This window comes from Haemorhous mexicanus, chromosome 5, assembly GCF_027477595.1.
Source record: "Haemorhous mexicanus isolate bHaeMex1 chromosome 5, bHaeMex1.pri, whole genome shotgun sequence".
NCBI classification, from domain to species: Eukaryota; Metazoa; Chordata; class Aves; order Passeriformes; family Fringillidae; genus Haemorhous; species Haemorhous mexicanus.
The window spans coordinates 29882507-29901434 of record NC_082345.1 but is presented as its reverse complement, the minus strand read 5'-3'; the positions used below and the strand labels follow the sequence as shown (position 1 = coordinate 29901434).

Below are 18928 nucleotides of genomic sequence, written 5' to 3'. Positions count from 1 at the left end.
GTTTGCAGATTTGTTCCACAGATAGGTTGGGCAGAGGCTGACTCTTTATTCAGCACTTACTGACTCAGACCACCACTTCCGAAGTGCTCATCTGTCCATGTCTCTGTCAAATGTTTAAAATACTTACCAATTATCTAACTCAAATTAAATCATGGTGGTTTCAAACAGACTCTGTCCTAGGAAAACTGCATTAACCAGTTCATGCATTATGCTCCACACACTGCCATCTTACTCTCAAAGAAGATGCAGCATAAGTACATCTTATTTTTACTTCCGAAACAATGTTCTCAGAGATTGTTAAAACAACAGTAAGATTTAATACTGAGATTACATGGCAGAAAGCATTAGAAAATACATATATTCCACTTCCACTCACACTAAAATGAGTGATGGCAACAAAAGAAAAGGCAGGAGATAGTGAAGGAATAATAAAATACTGATACTTTAATGTAGGAGTGGCTTGGGCAATGGCAGACAAAACCAAAAAAATGTCCATTTGAAAAAGTTATTATCTACCCATTAAATAGGTGGCAATATGAAAGATTCATCTCTTTGGGATGCAGAAGTTACCCCTTATTTTGGGAGAGAACATAGGCTGTCAAGAGTTTAGTTGATTTTTGAAGATTTAACTCCTGCAACTTGTTTCAGCTGGCAACTAGCATAACACATACTTGCATGACATTCCATAGTATTTGAGGAGCTGAGAGTTGCAAAAAAGTTCTTGAAATATTAAAGTGTTCAAAAATGTCTTCCATAAACTTTAAAATCAGAACAATTCTAATTCAGTTTTTATGTAAGCATGCTAAAAATACCTAAAACTGTAAACAACTGTAACTACACAGCTTTTATTTACCAGCAATCTTTATGCTTTTCCCTAATTTTATTGAGAAACAAAGCTTTGTTCTTCCAGCAAAGACCACTATTCTTGTCCATGTTTTGCATCCCTTAATGCCAATTAGCATGACCTTGGTGCTGCTCGTGCTCTCAGGTTTCCTGTTGTTATTAAGATGAGAAGGTCACTGTCAGGGACCTCAGCTGAGTGAGCTGAGCAAGCTGCTTGGTGCTGCACCACTGGGAGCCACAAGCCTTAGCACCAAGAACTGTGCTTCAGCACGACAGAGCCTGCCACTGGGTTCACAATGAGGCACAGAAATTGGGGCTGCTACTCAAAAGCCACTCAGCAAAAGTGAAGTGGCATGGGTTGGAATTAAAAAAAAGATAAGGTTGTATTGAGGGGCTGTCAAGAAACTCATTTCCCTATTGGGAGGGGTGAATTAGTGGATTTCACAGCAAGTGCCCACAATTTCATTGGTATTTAACATATCAGCAAGGTGATGCTCTGTTCCTACAGCAGAGAAAAAGACATTCAGCTGAATTGGAATCTGATGTACTCTCTAAAATGTGCAGATGACAACAGTGAGCTGAAACTCCACTTGAAGCATTTTGTGATGAACGTTTTAAGAACTAGACCAATGCAAGCACATTACTTTACATAGAAACCATTGTGTCCATCATTACTTTGTCCATCATTACTTACCTGAAATCTGGTCACTGCAGGGAGTTTGCTTCTGCAATACTTACATACACTTGGTACTCTTGGAATTGTAGATGCTTGATAAAAGTCTTTACCTTTATTATCACATTCTCCATACATTTATTAAAAAATTATTTTGAATAAAGGTAACCATTATCAGGGCAGACACAGGAAATTTTCTGCAGCTGGCAGTTATCCTTTAGAGATCATTTGTGATCCCATATTAAGACTCCCAGATAAATTCCTAAGTGAGACAGTGTACAAACAGAAGATGGCTAATGGAACTGGGAAATAAAGGACTTGGCAGAAGGGGCCCGAGTAGGTATGATCTCTAAAAAACTCCCTCTTCACCAGGCCTTCTATAAGTAATACTGGAAGACCACAAAATTTTGATTTAAAACTGGTGCTTACCATCAAAGTTAGAGTTGCAGTGAGAACTGGAACAGAACATGCCGTAAAGATTCAGTGACCAAGTCTGGGAAAGGGCACAGCCTCTTTCAGGTGAATTGATGTGAAAGCTTCATTAGATATTAAAACAGCATTTCTATAAAGATGAAGAGCGTTAAGCTAAACTGCAGAGCAGTTTAAATTTCTCCAGAAAATGTAAAACAAAATATGGTAACAGTTTTCCTACCAGACTTCTGGAGTCAGTTTACTATATACAATGAAGTTCTCCAAACTATCTTCCATTTATGTGTCTGCAGAATAAAAGCAAGAGGCTCTACTAAGTAACACAAACTTCCTGTCTAGGAGGTTATGAACACAGCAGAGCCTTGAGAACAAATTAAGCCTTTTTTTTTTTTAATTCTGAGGCTTTTTGTAACTATGTTTAGTATAACCTATTAGAGCTTAGTTTAACTTTGCACTTTCAAACATTAATAAATTAATTCTCCCTCTCTAGTTTTTTTCAATAGCAAAACTCATTTCAGAATGACACCGTACTATCACTCTCAGTATTGTCAAGCTCACAACCAAGCACACCCATCTCCTCTGAACTGTCCACAGGTGATGTTCAATACTGTGCAATGGCTGTGAAGTTGAAAACGTATTCAGTTACAGTGAAGTGCTAGGAAGTGATACCCTCAATTTCAACAATTGTACTGAGAAGGGCTGCTTTGGGCTGGTATTTTGGATTTGGTTTGCAATTGTTTTTTCTCAAAACAAGCAAGTTTTAGTTTATGCAGTAAAAAAACCCAGACATTTGATATTGCTATTTATTTATTTTTAAAAATTAGATAATTCTCAATGTAATATTCTAGCAACATGCTACTAAGCACTCTATACATTCCTTCTTCAAAATAATTCCAACTAGATCTTGGCAAAGATAAACCAAATAAGAATTACTTTAATAGTACCAACCAGAGTTAAATCAAAGGAGAATTCCTCCCCTGAATCTGACATCATATTTATGTGAAATTGCACCACTCCTATTTAAAACTGTGTTGTCTTATATAACTATTCAAATACAAATATTTCATTTCTCGAATAGAAACATTGTGTGTATATTTTTTCATCTAATTCAGAATAATAAAATAAAAATTTCCATGGGAATTAAGAAGAGTTTCAACTAGCTTTTCATATGGCAGGCTTTAAAATAGTGCCTGAACCAGTTCTTCCACAGAGTTCTTAGTTAAAATCTACACACTTTCAATAACTGTTTCTAGCAGTGCAAATTATGTGTCCTCCAAAAAGTTTTAATGAAAACAATTTAATTAAAACTGGTTTGACAACCTGAGTATGCAAAGTCAAACCACAGGATACTAAATACTTTTTGAGATTTGTTTGCTTATCTACAAACAGAACTTCCCTCCAAGATCCCATGGAGCAGAAACAATTGTGGTAGCAATTAAAAGATTTTCATTTGTCAGATTCAAGGTCACTAGTTAAATTATTCAGTCAGTTTTACTTCCAGCAAAGACAATCTCTTACAGGCATGTATGGTTTTGTACGCTGTTTCCTAAATTGTTTAGAAGCACACTCTTATAGTCTCTATTTTATGGTGTTGTGCTTTTTTAGTTATTCATCTGTACCAGTTTTTAGCTGAAAATTATTGTTCAATTTGTACAAATCACCCATAATTTAAACTGTATAATTACATTTCATGTAATCTCACAATTTCTGTGGGTAATTAAGTGATTCTCTACAGCTTTTTTATCAAAAAAAGAGCAATATACAACTAATGAATCCCAGTAGGATTTTCCCCCCTCACAAGCACTGACATTATTTATTTAAACACACTGAACCAAATCCTTGGGCATGTCTGATGAGTTGTGCAGGAATCAGACATGCATGCAAAATGGCTCAAAGCTCACCTGTCACAAAGGGCCAGATCCTACATCAGGGCTATATCCTCTTGACAGAGAAAGGAAAAATAAAGTGTGAATGTCTAAATTACATCAGCTGTACAGATACAGTGGACCTTCAAGCAGAAGGAAAGCCCAGTAGTATGCCCTCTTATTTAAATTCTCCAGCATTTACTGTTTTATTTTAAGAGTGCATATGGAAAGGGTATATGGAACTCTATAGCACCAGAGGATTATAGTTAAAATCCTCTCGGGGCAAATGACACTGAATGTAGGGCCAGTTTAGGGCTGGTACTTTAATTTTCAGTAGCTATACTATTCTAGAGGATCTAGCCTGTATCATCATAGTGCAAATGTAACCTCTTCTATAGATATCTTCTGGCAACAATCAAGCAACAAAAAAGAGGTACACCTTGTTAGTGAGGCGTGGTACACGGACTCTGCTATGTACCCAGGCACCTTCTTTCATTGCTGGACCATCCACTTTTCAGAAAACATTTTAAAAATAACATTTCCTTTGATAATATTAAAAGTAGATGATATGATTTTTTTCCTCAGTAAATTAATAAAGTACAGTATAAACTGATTTTCCCAAAGTCATTTCAGTTTAAAATGGGCTGAGAAAAGTTACAATGTTTAATGATAATTTCAGAAGAGTACCTGGTTCACAAACATTGTTTTTGTAATGACAAAACTGTCTGTAAGCAAAAAAATAAGAAAAATAAGCACATTTTCAAGTGATTTGCAGACAGTATTTTAGGTGCCACCACCACCACCCGCAGTTATGATGATGATGCTTTGTACCAAGAGAACAGTGTCCTACTGATGATCAACATTCATCCTCTTCATGCGATGGAGCAGGGCATCTTTTTCCATCTGGACCTCAGCAAGAGCCATTTTGGCTTTGGCTAGTTCCTGTTTGAGACATTCATTTTCTTCAATAAGCTGAAATGAAGAGGTTAGAAAAGAAAGCTATTAGTATAACTCCATACTGATGACTTCTTCCATTTCAGTAACTTAAAAAACCAAATGCTCCCATTCATTGCTGGGCGGAGGTTTGCTGAGGCTGAGCCAATGGCAACAGATTCTCAGTCAGTGAGTGTAGAACATGGAGAGAGTTAATGCAATCAGCTCAAAAGGTGGGATAGCCAGTGTTTCAGCTATGCCATTTCCATTCAGGAGTGGAATGGAAATGACACAAGATTGTGAGCTCTAGGACCAGATTCTTATCCAGTGAGAAAAACAGCCAAATTAATGTGTGGGTTCTGTCATCATCCATTCAAAATCTGGGTATGACTGATAGATCAGTACAGATCTGACCAAACAGCTAAGTCCCTTGTCTCTGGTAGCTGTGTTGTACAGGAATGAAGGAGGCGGGGAGAAGAAAACTCCCTCGTAAAATTCCCTCTGATGTAAAGGAAAAGAGTCAGAGTGCAGTGTATTATTACACTATTTAGAATGCAGTGTTAAATTGCTGAACCACACCATAATATTCACAATCCATATTTTTCATCTCCAACAGATTTCAAAAGTGTATCAGAGGCCCACCCCCAAATAGCCTTACAATTATGATTAATAATCATTGTAACATAATTTTGAGGAGGCCAAGGTGAAGTCAAAATGCGTTTTTTATACCTCATTTTTAAGGAAATCAGATGAATCCCTGCTTGATTTAGAAGGTCTGGGTGTTTCCCAAGTAGTTTGCGTGGCTTGGTCCTGTGTTCTACGTTCAACAGGTCCCACTGCTTGCTGCAATGTGCTGCTTGAATTCTTCATCTTTGACACATCATTTACTTTTTGATTGTCTGTATTACAGAAATAGTGTGCATTTTTTTGTCAAAAAATTTTTAATCTTTCTTTTTATCAATATAAAATTAAACCCACCTAAACCAAATATAATATTAAGTACATTGATATTTGCCTCTCAAAATCAAATTTAAGAATAAAATTTAATTAAAACTCATAAACTTTTGGAGGAAGAAAGAAACAATATGTAACTTCCAGCCTGAAGAATATAAACACATTTTTATACCAACCTGTATCATCACCACAGAATATGCATTCTGAATAATCAGAAATTTGAGAACTATTAATATCGCTATTAACACACTGTCTCCAGATCTCTCTGAAGACTGCATTTACATTTAAAGACACAGATAAACCTGCAGAATCAAGTTTTTTAATTAGAAAATACCTTAATTACTTGGCATTAAAGAAATTTTCTAGCATTTGTAACTGAAGTACACTATATAACACCTGTTAAAATATACTGCTGTACATCAAGGGAAGAAGTCAGGGTCATGGTTTTACAGTAGTTTCCAGTACTACCTGCAACAAAACAAAAATGACAGCAACCACCTTGGAAATCTGTAAAGAAAGGCAATTTTTTGTTTGCTTTGTAGCAACAAAGGAACCCTAAACTTACCATGATGAAGTGATATGCACTGATGAAGCATATCCTGATGACATTATAAGCATATTTTTTATTTCTCCCAGGTTGATTAAACTGTGGGTTATCACAGCCAATACACTAGTCAAAAAGGTAATCTTCCTTTTTGTGACCACACTTAGAATTATGGCATATGGCAACACAGCTTAGACAAATTATCACCAGTTATCTTTTCATAATTAGTCACAAGTATGCACAAAGGAAAAAACAACAGGATTATTGAATTGAGATATCAAGGTACAGCAACATACAAACCTCTAATGAGAAAAGTGCCATCATCATTTCTTTCTATCCAGAGTATGTCAATATGAAGTTTTATGGGTACCAGCTCAGATGCCTTAAGATTTTCACGTGGACTGTCATCCTAAAAAATACACATAATAAAAAATGAGTTTATAAGGAAATCAAAATAGATAATTAAAATGTTTATTTAAGTGGATTTATTGAAACTTGAAAGGGAATGTTTCAGAGCAGAATTTTCTAATGGGATCTCCACTAAACTTTGGCTCCCTTTTTTCCCCCCCAGGGATCATTTTAAAGGCTCAAAATTATCTCTAGAGTAAGTCTGCTGAACTCAATATATAGTCCAACTAAAATACTTCAAAGTGTTTTTACAGACATCTCAATAAGATTATACCTCAACTCTAGACATTTGTTAGCTCAGGAGCTGAGTCACAGATAAGAAGCCTGTGCTATATAGTGTCTGATTTTCCCTTCAACTATTTAAAGATTGAATGGATACAGCTATCATTCTTGAGCAGATTTTGTCTTTTCAGAATTTAGTTTGGGATGACACCAGCTGCAGTTAAGTTATACTACTGTATTTAACAGAAGAGAAACTTCACAAATTACTTTGGGATCTCCCCAGGAAGTCTTTATAGTTCATTATCCCTGTCAAACAGAATAACAAAGCCAGTATAATCATAAACTATACATATCAGCATTAAATGTCTACCAAGAAAGCTGTTGAGATATAGCTTCCAAAGCTTCTTGAAACAGCACTGAGATTACAGCAGAAAATGCAAACAATAAAACAATCTTTCTCAAATTCCTCTCTTGCCATGAAACAACACTGCATGAAGTCTCATGCAGAAGAAATAAAAGAACATACTGCACTGAATAGGCAATGCAGCACACATTTGAACCATATCTTCTCACTCTATAATACCCAACAACTCTATAGAAATGAATCATCTCTATGTCAAATCTGCAGTTTGTCAACCATCATGAGTAACTTCCACCATGACTTGTGTGCACTGCTGAGTGAGCACTTTCGTGCTTTTGCTGCCAAGTAGAAGCTTGTTGCCAGTTTATTATTGTACATTCCCCACTTTCTCAAGAACATTTTGCTTAAGTCTGCCTTCTTCCAATAAACCAGCACAACCCTGGTTTTAAATGCAAGTGACTATGTGTCAAGGTTTTGCTACTTGCATTTGGGCATTCATGTTTGTGGTCCACTGAAATCTGAGGAACAGATTCACAGCTCTTACAGAAAATGCTTGTGCTAATCCTATAGAGGAGGAACAACTCTAAGAGTGCCCAAAGATCTTCAGGGGATGGAAGAGCCGTATCACTGAGGGAAGGAATACAGATGCATTTTGAGTAGAACACAAGACAATTGCCTTTCCAGTCAATAACAATCTTGGCAGAATCAAGACCTTAGCCCCAGATGTAGAACTGGAGCTGCTCTTCCAATCCTCAACTTGTTCAAACTTTGTATGGGTGATTATTACTGTCCAAAGCATTGTAATAATTATCTTTATGTTTGTTTGTTTTGCTGTTGTTCTACACCCCTCAAAAAATGTCCTTATCTTTATATTCAGTGGTTGTGCAGCACAGAACTCACCATCTTCTTTAAATGTCTGAAAGAAAGTCCCCTAGGAGACTTGAGCAGAAGTGTCCTCTTAATGTTACTATTATAAGATATGGTGCTCAAAAATGCTTGCACTGTTCAGTATCTGCTTCTAGAAGAACATGAAATTTGGGTTGTGTTCAAGTGGTTTGTACTGGAATTCCAGAACCTTTCTCCTTATTTTGTACAGAAGTTTCATTGCAAGAACTACCCTCTAACTGGGAGAGAGAAATAACCTTTAAAATCCATGGTTTGTAATTAGAAAACCATATCCTTTGCTAAGCAAAAAAGCCCAACCAGAAAAACCCACATTGTGTCTCTAGATCCTTACATATAAAATTACCAGACACTGTTACTCTACAAAAAAGATTTGGGAGAGGGGGAAAAAGTATAAAATATTAATTAATACAAATAGCTTGTTCATGCAGAAAATTCCCCTCCAGGCATACCACAGACCTAACCAAATCTATGGCTTTTAAAATTGTTTCAGTGTTATCTAAAGACCTTTCAGAGAGCATGATAGCAGTTTCTTTGAAGTTAACTGTATCCAGATTAGTAGTTTATCATCAAAGAAACAAGAACACAATTCTTTTTGGAGCAGCCAAGTATCTCATTGTTAACATACTTTTAAATTAATCCTTGCATTAGAAACTTTTATCTTCATAGGCATCACTTCTGCGACAGTTTCATCTTCTAGAAAATGCTGAATATTTGTGAGAGAAGATGTTAGAAATTCAGCACTGAAGTTCTCCACATGACACTGAAGAAACCCATTTTTTACAGCTAGCAGGGAATGTACAACAGCACTAGGCCCGCTTTCCCATCTCAGACTAATCTCAGGTGAAGAATTAACAGGTCCAGCCACAGATTTACAGTCAGAACCTGTTACAAAAAGAAAACAAATTTGCATTAAAATTTTGCATTGTACAGAAAATCAATTATGATGTAATTATTTCCACCTCTATTGTCCAACTGATTTGCCAAAAAGTTATCATAGAGTTATTATTCATTAAAAGCAGTGTTTCAAATACAGAACTTCAGAGCAAATTTCTAAGTATAGCACTTCAAAGTACAAAAATAAAGGCTAGTACCTCACTGTGACAAGAGAAAAGACAATGCAGAAGTATCACCATCCACAAAAAAAAAAAAGTTTCCTTGGTGCCTTGACGATGGATATAACCAATTATTTTGCATACTTTTCCACTAAGTCATTAAATTTCAATTCAGAAAAACACTAAAGTCACTTCACTCTCTCAGGAGAGCAGGTATTTTCTTGGAACGGCTGAACTTCCCGACTTAGGAACCATAAACAGCAATGCATTAAGATAGAGTATGACCACATATGCATTACTTGAGTGGCAATAGACTTGAATGTTAAAAAAACTCTGGCATGTTCTTGTTAATTTCAGTATCTTTGATCAGTAAGGACAATTACAACATTCAACCTAAATAGTTGTAAAACCAAAATAAACTAAACTAAAGTAAACTAAAATAAAAATGTAAGGTAACCAGATTGTGGGGGGTAGGGGCAGTGAGCAGTAACCATTTTTCATTTTTTATGTAAAATAGTTGCCCCATGGGATTCTCAAGTCATGTCATCACTATGATAGCTGACCTACAGAAATTATCTCTATGACAAGAAACACAATCACAGTAACGAAAAAACTAGCACTGAAAGTTGAAAGATACCTCGAGAAAGAAACTCAAGAAAAATTAAACGCATTGTGTCAATTCATTTTGCAACAGACCCTGCCTAGAGCTACAGCAGCCTGACAAGGTAATTGATTTAATTTCCTGTTTGTACATTAATTGGGTTCCTCTTCCTGTATAGCGTGCATGTTCATGGATGACCTGGCACAGCAGCAGAGTCAGGACTTGTGCACTTATCTACTTGCACGAGAGTCAGGGTAGACAGACACACTGTCGATCTGGGCCGACAAAGACCAATGACAAGATGTACATGAGAACCTTCAGCTTCTGCTGTGAACCAGAACCTCTCCCTTTGTTACCTCTCTGAATAGGTTTCCACAACACTGACAGCCACAACTCCATCCTTCTGTCTTTCCGATGTTTAGAATGTGCTAAATCTCATATTCCCCTTCCCCACAAAAACCAAGCAACCAACCAAATCCACTGCAAGTATCAAGTATCTTTTTAGGCTCAGTCCAGACAAAAGTGAATAAACTACCAGCAGCCCAGGAGAAGAAGGAACACTCTCCAGACAGAAGAACAATGACCATTCTGTTCAATGAATCTCTGCAACTAGTTCGGGAAACTTTGTTCCCCTCAAGGATCCATATACTTCCCACACATACAGATAAAGAAATAAGCAGTAGGTGCCCTAAGTATTTCTGCACCTGAAAGGAGTGCCTGCATCATTGCTGGAAGGATCCAAAGTACAGAAAAAGAGCAGAGGAAAAGAACACACATTCAGTCTCAGTCCTGAGTCAATTTTAGTTATCTTACCCTGAAAGGGGCAGAGTCAAGGGAAGATGGAGTAAAAAATGTGTTAAAAAATTTGGAAGCTGCTATGAACTGCTGTTGCCTTCTAACAAGCAGGTTCAGCATGGTAAGATCTCAGTAAAAGCACAGCACTCCCACAATACTTCTGCCATACTCCATCCCTCCTCCTTCTTTTAGTTTTGCTGCCTGGCAAGATCAGATAAAGTAGCAGTCCTGCATCCAGCCCTGCAGGGAATTGCACAGCTGCCATGTCACTCTCAACTTAGTCCAGCTTTTAGCCACATTCTTCCCTTTTTACATCTACTGCATTAAGAGTATAGGACATTTTAAATGGTTATTTTCATCCAGAACATCTTGGAGACTGTAGTTATAAGCTGAGTATTCACTGCATTGCATGGTTCCTCAGATTACTGGTTTCAATTGTTAATGCAGCACTTGAGAAAAGTTTTATTAAAGGTCTTGAAGAGGGAAGTTGCTTTTATTGGGATATTATTGTACACATTTGCTCACCTGTTCTTTTAGTTGTATTTTGTTACTATTAACTCTTTTAATCAGTCTCTTTTGATCTGATTCTCAAGCTTCCAAACTTCTTCTCTTTTAGTTCTACTAGAAATGAATATGGGACACAGGGAGCAGCAACAGAAGATTCCTGACAGTACAGAAATCACAGTGAAAAGATCAGTGGAGAGAAGATGTACATTACAGAATAGGAGTGAACAGCAATGCATAAAAACTAAAAAAAGTTTTCTTAGCTCATCCATTCAGGATGCCAGAAAGAGAAAGGAAGAGATACAAAGTGGAAGTGTTTGGAGATTCCAATCATGTTATATCCTCTCTACCCACAAAATAATTAGACAGTGCACAAGCCTCTCATTATCAGCTGAGAAGCATTATCATTACCAGAGGCTCCAGTTGTAGATACAAACAAGAGCAGGAAGGTGGCATGTTCATATTATTTACTCCCTCCAGCTTTTACAGAGGATATGGCAGATAACCAGAAGTCAATTTGCCTGTATGAACTGAAGGTCAGCCATGAGTCCTCCCTGCTGGACCTTCTCCTAGCCTTCAGATGCTTGACTACAACATCATGTAACAGCTGCTCAGGCAGCAGCTGCTGGCAGTGGCTCAGCTTACCAGTAAATGTGTTCTTTAGCTAGGAGATCAGAGGTTGTACCACCTCTGAAGCTGAAGCACCTGCTGAACAAAAGCCATGCTGATAGAAGGTTGGAATAAGAAAATGGCAGCCAACAGCTGCTATAGCTATTTCCTTGAAAAGGAACTGAACCAGAAGCGGGTGCGTCAGGGATCTGCCCCAAAAACCACATAGTGCAACAGAGCTTACATCAGGCAATCCATGTAGAAGGCTGGCAGAGGGCAGCAAAGCAGACTGTGACATGAGCTGCCACACCAATACATCATGCCAAGGAAAACACCTCATCCATGAGAACTCGGTTTTTCTGGCAAAGTGTGTATATAGTGTACTCACGCCCAAGAACAGCTCTGAAAGACACTGGTTGATCTAGCTGTGCAAATATTTGACATGAAACTACACTATTTGCATTAAGCTTAAAAAAAACAAAAACAACCAACTAACAAAACCCCCAAAAAACTAAAACAAGCAAAAAAACCCAACCCAAACCAAACTAAAAACAGTTGTCTGTCTTTAAAGCTCGTATTTCCTGAGAGAGGAAATGTTTAAAATTTTCTTAAACCACGTATTATAAGCCTGTTTAAACAGTGTGTGTCATTTAATCTAGAGAAACTGTTCTTGAAAAAAAACCCATTCCTTCAAAGGAAGGCACATAAAGCAAAGTACTATTAGAGTCATAAGGAGTTCCATCTTTAGGAAACAGTAACACAATGCATTGTGTCCTGGTTCCATCCCCAGCAGCCAGGCCCCACATGGCCTCTTGCTCACCCCCCACCAGTGGGATCGGGGAGAGAACTGGAAGGGTAAAAGCCAGAAAACTCGTGGCTTATGACAAAGACAGTTTAATAAAGAAAACAAAATCCAAGAACATAACCCCATACCAGTCACTATGAAGACAATCAATTTTACCCCAGCCAAAACAGCACATAATGCAGCTTACTTCATTTTCAAAAAAGCAAACTAATGACCAGAATTCAATGCAATGCACCTTTTTACCTACATGTCATAGACAGTTCCATTTATTTATTCTTCCTTTTTAGTGTACGGCAATGAAGAAAGAAATCAGAGTTCTAAACTAGCATAAAAGGGATGCTAGTCTAACATAAAACTGTGTTTGCATTTTTATTTACTTGGAACAAATGCTTCCAGCTCCAATTTCAAGACACTGAATTGTTAGTTCTTACCAACAGTTCTGTTGCACATATATTCTCGAACACCAATATTTCCTAGTTGGTTTGGTATCACTCGGTTGACCTGTAAGCATATTTCTGTGTCTTCTCCTCTGATGTCAATTTCACCATTAATACCAAATACTTGAAAAACCACAACAGACATCTGTCAACAAAACCCAGATAAAACAATATAAGATTATAAAATGATCTTATAGTGATTATTGTTTGTAAGGTATGTTTAAACCTTTCCCATCACAAAAGGAAAACGGCCCTTTGTATTGAAAACCCTTGCTCACAGAGAAGCAAAAAGTTTTCTTGTTTTCTTATTCTTTTCTTTTTGTACACACTGGCTTCATAATGGATTGCTCAATAGCCTGTCCAAAGAGAGACACTTGTACTGATGCCAATTCAGAACTGGCTAGAAAAGCCATGGAAGTGAGACAGAGTTTCCTTACTCTCACAAGAAAGCACATACCTATGTGACACCTGAAATATCAGGTATCTGACATTACCTACAACTGTATTCAACTTTATGCATATCATAAGCACTTGCAGTGCTGAATCAGACCAGGTTAAAAAGCTAGGACAGACTACTAAACTTTGGCTATCTGCATAGTAGTCATCCCTTTTTCTCTATTTACTGGGTTGCAATATTTTTAAAAAATAAGTAGAAGCCAGTTTTAAGTCAGCTTTGGTATCAGAAGATGTGTATCCATCATCATTGTGGCTATTCTGGTTCATTTTTCTAATGACTCAAAAAATCACCTCTAAAAGGAGACATTTTAGTTGTGCTTTAAGGCTTAATTTACAGAATCATATATACTAATGGAATACAATAACATTACCATTTCTTCACCAGTCTCATGGGCATTTTCTGAAGCAGCACTTATGGCATCTGGAGATGAACCATCACAATTTTCCATCACTGTGCCTCCTTCGTGGACATTTTCTGATGGGCTTTGATAGTTTGTGGCTGTAATACCTTCCAAATACACATCAGAAAAAAATGAAAAGTTAGCACAGCATAATTTTAATCACTCCTACATTAAGAATAAAGTCAGCGTCTGTTAGTGACTGCACACATTAATTCATTTTTAAATATGAGTTGAGTGGCTTATTAAACAAATATTTATGATTGAACTGCCAAATCCATTCCTCTTATAGAGAGTTCAAAGTTCTAGATGCTAATCAAAAGTAAAGCAGGATATAGTAACAAAACCAACACAGCACTCTACATGCATTGTTAAAAAAACTGTGAAGGCATTTTTAGTCTTCCAAATCAAATAATATAAATGTGATGCAGCCAGAAAAAAAATTTCCAAGTTGTGTAACTAAAATACTGCACAGTGCCTTTAGAGCAGATGCTTGTATGTTTAGAAAAGTAAGCTACATATATTTCCATTAGAGCAATCATAATCATGATGGCGTTTCCTTGACAACTGGAAAGCATAGAAACTTAACCTGCAGTTAAATATTGTTTAACAAGCTAAAAAGACATATAAAGGTTATTTAAAATGGAGAATATATTTCATGGCATACTTCCACATAAGCACATGCAGGAATACTCCTACAATTCAAATATATAACAGGCTTGCAAGTGAAGCAGTCTTCTCATTATTGTTCTAGACTGAAGAGAAATCCTACAGAAAAAACCCAGTCTAATGCAAATTAGAATTATCAGAAAAGAGGTAGTAATAAGGTCTTTTTACTTTATTTCCTGACATGGGAAAATTATTCCATCAGTACATACACAGATGAGCAAAAATTGGACAAATACCTCCTATTAGACAGCCAATACTTGGGAAATACTCCTTGAGAGATGAGCTGCAAGGAGACTACCAAACCTATCTGACTGGCAAAGAGCACAGTGAGCATTAGTGAAAACTCATTTCTTTTTCATCCACTTCTAAAATGAAAGCTTCTTTACCACTTCAAGTGTAACACTGATTTAGGCTCCACCCTGTAAGTATTGCAGCCAAAGCAGTTGCTTTCAAGCACAGCAAGGAAGAAGTTCTGCCTAATTCAGATTTGTAACACAGCACTTGAATGGTCCTACTTTCCATAAGAGAGGAAAATTAAGCAGTGTTAAAATTAAATGATGCTGCTTAAGTAGCGCACGTTATTACTTTCCCCTGAAATTATATATGGTGAATACACTTGATATTACTGGTCAAGGTAACAGAAATAGTCTTGTGAAGTATCCAGGATTTGCTGGACTAGAATTCTTGTCTAGCATGACTTTAACAACAAACAATATTTTCATGTATTGCTTAAAAATATTTTGTGAAACCTGCATACCTTTCTCCAGAAAGCTTTGACTATCACTTCCATCACTCTCTATCAAATGATCCTCTAGCATCATACTATCAATAGAGATGGTATCCAGAGACACTTGTGATGGACTTCTCTTCATATTTTTGTAAGAGACAGAGAATGCAGGGAGGTTGGACGAGCAGCGTTCCTTAGGCTTAGCACTTTTAAAATATAAAGATATGAGGAAATTGTTATTTATATTAAATAATACATAGAAGTTACATTAAAAATTCCTCTAAAACCAAGCAGAATATAAATGAAAATGTCTGATTATTCAATAATCCTTTGACAAGACAAGGAAAATGTAGAAACAACATACATTCATGTAGGTATTTATGTCAATACTTCTCTCACTACTTATTTCCTAACACTTAAACTAAAAGTAAATAGTTTAAATCAATTAACTAACATTTCATTTTAACTTTCACTGAATGCTGGATACTGCATAACTTTTTATATGCTTTAAAAATTTTCATCTACTAGAACACAGAATTACACAACAGCCTGAGTTGGAATAACCATCAAGACTAACTCTTAAGATGTTCCCTTCCTGACTGCTGAAAGAACTGCAAGTCTGTGGCCAACAAGATTTCTAAATCTTTTCAAAGAGTAGGAAAACTGTTTTAGTATTAATTTTCTATACCTTGAAGAAGACTGGGATGCAAACATTTTAACTGAAGCCACTTTGTCTTTGTTGATTTCAAGCTCTTCAGATTCTAAGGCAGTTTCTGTTTCCAAGTCAGTGACTTGGTTAGGACAGCCTTCAGTTGTGCCTTCCTGTTCATTTAACTTATTTGAGAATATGTTTCTGTCATCCTCTTTATCAATGAAAAATTCAGTAGAATCTTCTCTCTTATTTAGAATGGACACCGAATCCCTAGGATTCAAACTACTTTTCTCACTTAGAGGTCCACAGACCTCTTCTGAATCACTTCTACTAAAAAGTCCACTGCTTCCTCCTTCACTCGTATCTCCCAAACCTTTATCTGATGCATCATCGGAAAATGACATTGCTTTCTGAAAATCCGTATTACTGTCCGATTTAAACAAAAGAGGATCTATTAAAATTCCTTTATTAACTTCAGCATTCAGAGGCTTGCAGTCATTTACATAACCAAAAGTAGTAATACTGGCTTCCACTACCTTACTACCAACTAATTTACTCTCTGAAGTAAGAGTTTCCCCATTTCCCACAGGGGAGAGTTCTGATGCCATGGTACTTCCTTCTTCCTCAACGGGAGATTTACAAGGGTTTCCCTGAGTCACTGGATGGAGCAGTAAGGCTACTTCTGCAGTTTTCAGTAGAATCCCAATGCAGACATCTGTTTGCTTTGCAGGTTTTCCTGTCACTGCCTCTACATCCTTCCTTAGGTTTTCCAGGAGCAATACAAGAGATTCGTGGAGAAACAGCAAAAAAAGATACTGGTAGTGATTGATCTGCACGCTTACATGTTTTTGAACATGGACAAGGACATGTACATCTGCATCAGAGGAAGCGCTTTCAGAAAGCACTCCTGAAATCTCAGACATTTGAATGCCATTGGTCGAGGGCTCTGTCTCACTGCTGTAATACTCCTTTAGAAGTTTCTTACGTTGCAATCGATTAGAGAGATCACTAGATTCACTTTTTGGAATGTTCAAGGCTGTCTGATTACGGGATACAAGCTCTTTTTGTGACTTTGCAAATCTTATTGGCTGACAAATCCAAAGTGAAAGCGGAAAAGAGTCCACAAAGCTTACTGGCCGGCCTTTCCCACTTTTCGTTCCTTCGTAATCTATCCAAAACTGGGAAAAATGCATGGCCCAAACATCAGTAGCTGCAGATGTCTTTAATGCATATTTATTCAATTCTGGAGTGATATACCCTTTATAAACGTCATGCATTTTGGTATCTTGTTCATGAGCATGTCTCTGGAAGATTGGATGTAAAAGATTAAAATTTCTGGGGGACTTAGGAAAAGTGGTGAAATTTCTACTGAAAAATTCTGAGTCCTTGAAGTTCTGAAACAAAGCTTCTAGATCAGAGTGTCTGCAGTTTGGTGAGCATCTGGTATTCGTAGCAATCATCTCTGAACTTTGAATGGAAAGTGCACGAGGTTGATCTTTATGAATTTCAGGTTTGTTTTCAAATGGGATGATGATCTGCAAGGAGAAATACATTTTTTCTAGTTAAAAATATGTAGATAAGAAGGTATACAATTAAAAAAACCAAAATAATAGCCATGACAGCTGATGCAAAGGAAAATAATTATAGTTTTATGAGAAATAAAGTACAGTGAAACAGAACAGGGATAAGTTGGGCTCACAGACTATGATTTATGTTCTCTCCCATTTTTAAGAAGGATGCTGTGGCATCAATATTTGTACAAAACCAGAAGGGTCTCAGGCTTTTCATCAATATTTGCACAAAAACATAAGGGTCTCAGGCTTTTCTTATCTGAAGGTCTTAAATTTAGTTCAGCTATATTAGGCTGAAGTGGCTCATTTCCTCAACTCAAGCAGCTTGGTAGAACATTTCTTAGAGTGTTTCCAAAATTTACAGCTTTGAAAAACAGAGAATTATAATTTGGAGTTCAATCTGGCATGTCAGATAGGGTTTTTCACCATACCATGTACCACAGTATTTTATTTCTTTGTTAAGATACAAGCAAACAGTTAGATGTGCCAATGCAGTTAATATTTTTTAACATTGCAGAATATAGATCAGGTATTTTTAACAATTATCTGATAATCATAATACATTTGTTTCATCATGAAAATAATAATATGCCTCAACTCCTGAAGAACCACAAATAGTTCAGCACACTGTAATTAACTCGCATATTTTTAGTACACATTTTAAAGTAAACTTATCTTATGCCAAATCCTGAATCTTAAATTGTTAATATGAACCTTGGCCACTCTAGTTTGGCTAATATCAGTGACACTGCTTTCTATCACAATATCTCCATTCTGAATCAAGAAAGTAGGAGTAAAAAATCATCCCTAAAGAGACAAAGATGGGGGTAATGAAGCTTCTTCATTTAAATACAAGGACTCAGAAAAAAAACCTAAATAAAATAATTACCCATATTATATGCAAACATCAATTCATCATTTGCTTGAATAAAAATAATGCTGTTAATACAGGGTGACAAAATTAATACAAATCAAAGTCTGAGGCATGTAAGAATACTTTTATCCTCTCGTAGCCTAGTAGGCTATTCCCATAAAATAATTCGATATCAGATTAATCTATATTTGCAGATTTCCAGTTGTTTGCTCTTAATAACTGTTTCTATTCAGTACAAACAACGTCCTTGTGAAGTTCCATTAAAAATGTAGCAAGAATTTAGAAAGAAAACCATCTCTCCATATGCTGACTTTTTAGAGCCCTCTCTGTGGGCACCACTGAAGAGACTAATTTTGTTCACCTCTGAACCTTGGAAACCATCCAATGAAATGCTCAATGCAAACAGGGTTTGGGTGGGAAATTTATCTGCTCAATAATCCTTTTTTTACCAAGAAGGAGAAGACAAGGGAAGCAAAAATATGATGTTCAGTTGCATTAACAAACATCACTCCTATGCAATAAGCATACAGAGAATTCATGCACCTGAACTACACCAACAGCCAGCATGAAACAGAAAATGGTGAGAATGGGTTTTGGAGAAGGAAATAAACCTTCAGATGAACTGCTTACTTTACTCTAG

General features: G+C 36.6%; 1 protein-coding gene across 6 annotated transcripts in view; it reads right to left on the bottom strand.

The window, feature by feature from the left end:
• Nucleotides 1-2734: 2734 nt before the first annotated feature.
• The window catches only part of BLTP3B (bridge-like lipid transfer protein family member 3B), a 47396-nt gene continuing 31202 nt past the window's right edge, over nucleotides 2735-18928 (bottom strand). For 4 of the 6 annotated variants that reach the window (XM_059846710.1, XM_059846708.1, XM_059846712.1 and 1 more), the window contains 8 exons: nucleotides 15880-17378; nucleotides 15222-15397; nucleotides 13769-13905; nucleotides 12936-13086; nucleotides 8764-9020; nucleotides 6542-6650; nucleotides 5473-5642; nucleotides 2735-4782 (listed from right to left, as the gene is read on the bottom strand). In XM_059846710.1, the coding sequence (XP_059702693.1) occupies nucleotides 4657-4782; nucleotides 5473-5642; nucleotides 6542-6650; nucleotides 8764-9020; nucleotides 12936-13086; nucleotides 13769-13905; nucleotides 15222-15397; nucleotides 15880-17378 (2625 nt within the window). In that variant the 3' untranslated portion in view covers nucleotides 2735-4656. Of the gene's footprint in view, nucleotides 4783-5472; nucleotides 5643-5751; nucleotides 6166-6541; nucleotides 6651-8763; nucleotides 9021-12935; nucleotides 13087-13768; nucleotides 13906-15221; nucleotides 15398-15879; nucleotides 17379-18928 lie in introns of those variants that run through there. The other 2 variants (XM_059846713.1, XM_059846714.1) reach the window with 2 other exon arrangements.